Source organism: Athene cunicularia, assembly GCF_003259725.1.
Source record: "Athene cunicularia isolate RWA chromosome 5 unlocalized genomic scaffold, athCun1 chr5_part2, whole genome shotgun sequence".
Taxonomy (NCBI): domain Eukaryota; kingdom Metazoa; phylum Chordata; class Aves; order Strigiformes; family Strigidae; genus Athene; species Athene cunicularia.
In genome coordinates, this window is record NW_020799102.1 from 59,136 (window position 1) to 61,826 (window position 2,691).

Genomic DNA, 2,691 nt, shown 5'->3' on the forward strand with positions numbered 1-2,691 from the left:
CAAAACCAACCTGGGCTGCTTCGCCCAGGCGTTCAGAACCAAAACCAACCTGGGCTCCTTCGCCCAGGCGTTCAGAACCAAAACCAGCCTGGGCTCCTTCGCCCAGGGGTTCAGAACCAAAACCAGCCTGGGCTCCTTCGCCCAGGGGTTCAAAGACAAAACCAGCCTGGGCTCCTTCGCCCAGGGGTTCAGAACCAAAACCAACCCGGGCTTCTTCGCCCGGGGCTTCAGAGCCAAAACCAGCCTGGGCTAGTGCACCCTGGAGCTCAGCCCCAACCAGGTCTTCTTCGTCCAGGCTTTGTGTCCCAGAACCAGCCTGGTCTGGTCTCCCACAACGCCCAGTCTGGTTTAATGCATGCTGGTGCTCAGACTCAAGGAGGGTTTGTACACTCGGGAGCTCAGCCTCAAATCCAGCCAGGCTCAGCTCATCCCAACCTTCAGACCCACTCTCAGGCTGGGCTCCTCCGCCCTGGGCTCCAGAGCCAAGCTGGGCTGGTACATCCCAGCCATTCCCAACCGGCTTTAGCACACCCGGGACTCCAATCCCGACCGGGTTTAGTACGCCCTGGACTTCAGGCTCAGCCCCAGCCGGGTCTGGTGCGTCCAGGCCTGCAACCCCAAGCCCAGCCTGGCTTGCTTCGTCCTGGGCTTCAATCCCAGCCCAGCCTACTGCAATCCACAACCCTTTTCTACTCCTCGGCAGGGGCAGGTAAGCCAACAGAACTCACAGCTGGGACGGGATGCTCAGGGCGGGCAGGAGGGTGTTTTGGCAGGGGAATGCTCAGGAGGAGGCAGGTCAGGGGGATGCTCTCAGGGCAGTGTCCCCTCTGTGTTACCCTCAGGTATCCAGTTGACACGGGAGCAGTGCCAAGTGGCTGTGGGGAGGATTCCCTGCGTGGCCCCGCAGGGCCAGGAGGCCTGCCTGCAAGCGGGCTGCTGCTACGATGACATGGACCGTGTGGCCCCCTGTTACTATGGCAACACTGGTAGGAAGTTTAGTGGGGGGCTCTGGGGACACCCCCATTGCCAACCACCTCTGCCAGGGTGAAAAAGGGGGGATTTAGGGTCCCCACTGGGCTGATGGATGGGTCCCTCGTGCTGCAGCCACTGTGCAGTGTCTGTTGGACGGGCACTTCGTGGTGGTGGTGCCGCGGGGCATCGTCACCCAGCCCTACAACCTGGACAGCGTGCGCCTTGCCAGCGGCCAGGCCGGCTGCGAGCCCCACAGGGTGACAGAAACCTTCGTCATGTTCCACTTCCCTGTCACGCAGTGTGGCACCACTGTCCAGGTAAGGGATGGGACCCCACACCCCACCCCAGAAGTCGCTCAGAGCCGCCGTGGGGACCTTGACCCTCTGTGTGTGGCCACCCCAAGGTGATCGAGGACCGGCTGATCTATGAGAACCAGCTGATCTCCACCATCGATGTCCAAGGGTCTCCCCGCGGCTCCGTCACACGTGACAGCATCTACATGTAAGGGGAGGGTGGGCAAAGCCCAGCAGAGAGCTGGGATCCCCCCTCAGCAAAGCCCATCTAGAATACCCCCGCCTGCCTCGCCAGGCTCCTTTGGCGCTCACCCTCCTCCTCAGGCTGGGGGAGCTGATGCCATGGTGGGGGGGGTGTGGGGGCATCCAGATCTGCTCTGCTTCCTCCCCACCCCCATCCCTAGCCTCCAGGCTCGCTGCATCTACAATGCCAGCGACCTCTTGCCACTTCGCATGGAGGTGGCCGTGCCCCCCACAGCCACCCCCTTGGCCATGCCGGGGCCCCTGGAGATCCAACTGCGCATTGCCACTGGTGAGCAGCCCATCTGCTGGTCCCCCCAACTTCACCGCCTGTTCCCTCCCTCCCCAAAACCTGCTCAGCCTCTCGCCCTTCCTACAGATGAAAACTACAGCTCCTACCACCCCGAGGGCGACTATCCCTTGGTGCGGGTGCTGCGGGACCCCATCTACGTGGAGGTTCGGCTCCTACATAAAACGGACCCCAATTTGGTGCTGGTCCTGCACCACTGCTGGGCCTCCCCCAGCACCGAGGCTGCAGCTGAGCCCCAGTGGCCCATCCTGGTAGACGGGTGAGCACTGTGGCAGGGGGGACTGGCGACAGCAGGATGAAAAGGGGGTGTCACCCACACCAACCCTTTCGTATGCCCAGGTGCCCCTTCACAGGGGACAACTACAGGACCCAGCTTGTGCCCATGGGACCGGCCTCGCCGCAGCTGCCGTTCCCGAGCCACTACCAGCGCTTCGTCATCTCCACCTTCACCTTTGTGGAGCCGCCCTCCATGGCAGTGCTGGAGGGAGAGGTGATGGGGAGGAGGGGTGGGAATTCAGCACCCGAGACCCCCCCAGCACTGTCGATTTCTGACACTGCCCACCCATGGCTTCTAGGTTTATATTTCCTGCAGCGCTTCTGTGTGCCACCTTGCCCAGCCTGAGCCCTGCCGGCCCTCCTGCCAGCTGGAAGCGCCCTCACGTAAATTGGGAGGGAGCATGGATTTAGGGAAGGGGACACCTCCAGCTTTCCCAAACCAACCCCCCTGTCCCCCTCCCCAGGAGCACGTCGGTCTCCGAGGGACAGGACAGGTGAAACTGTGGGCACTGTCACCTCCCAGGGACACATCATCTTCCCGAAGGTCCCCAAGCTGCAGCGAGGCTGAGCCCAAAGGCGCTGGGTGTGTGTCTATCCCCC

General features: G+C 62.6%; 1 protein-coding gene across 1 annotated transcript; it reads left to right on the top strand.

Annotated features, from left to right (window-relative positions):
* Positions 1-6: 6 nt before the first annotated feature.
* On the top strand, positions 7-2,670 carry ZP1 (zona pellucida glycoprotein 1; the record flags this gene model as incomplete). The annotated part of the gene is made up of 9 exons (XM_026850435.1): positions 7-709; positions 843-986; positions 1,105-1,289; positions 1,376-1,473; positions 1,670-1,797; positions 1,885-2,074; positions 2,155-2,305; positions 2,391-2,475; positions 2,556-2,670. Coding segments are annotated over 9 exons (1,788 nt in total), but the record flags the coding sequence as incomplete, so codon positions are not given.
* Between the last annotated feature and the right edge of the window lie 21 nt (positions 2,671-2,691).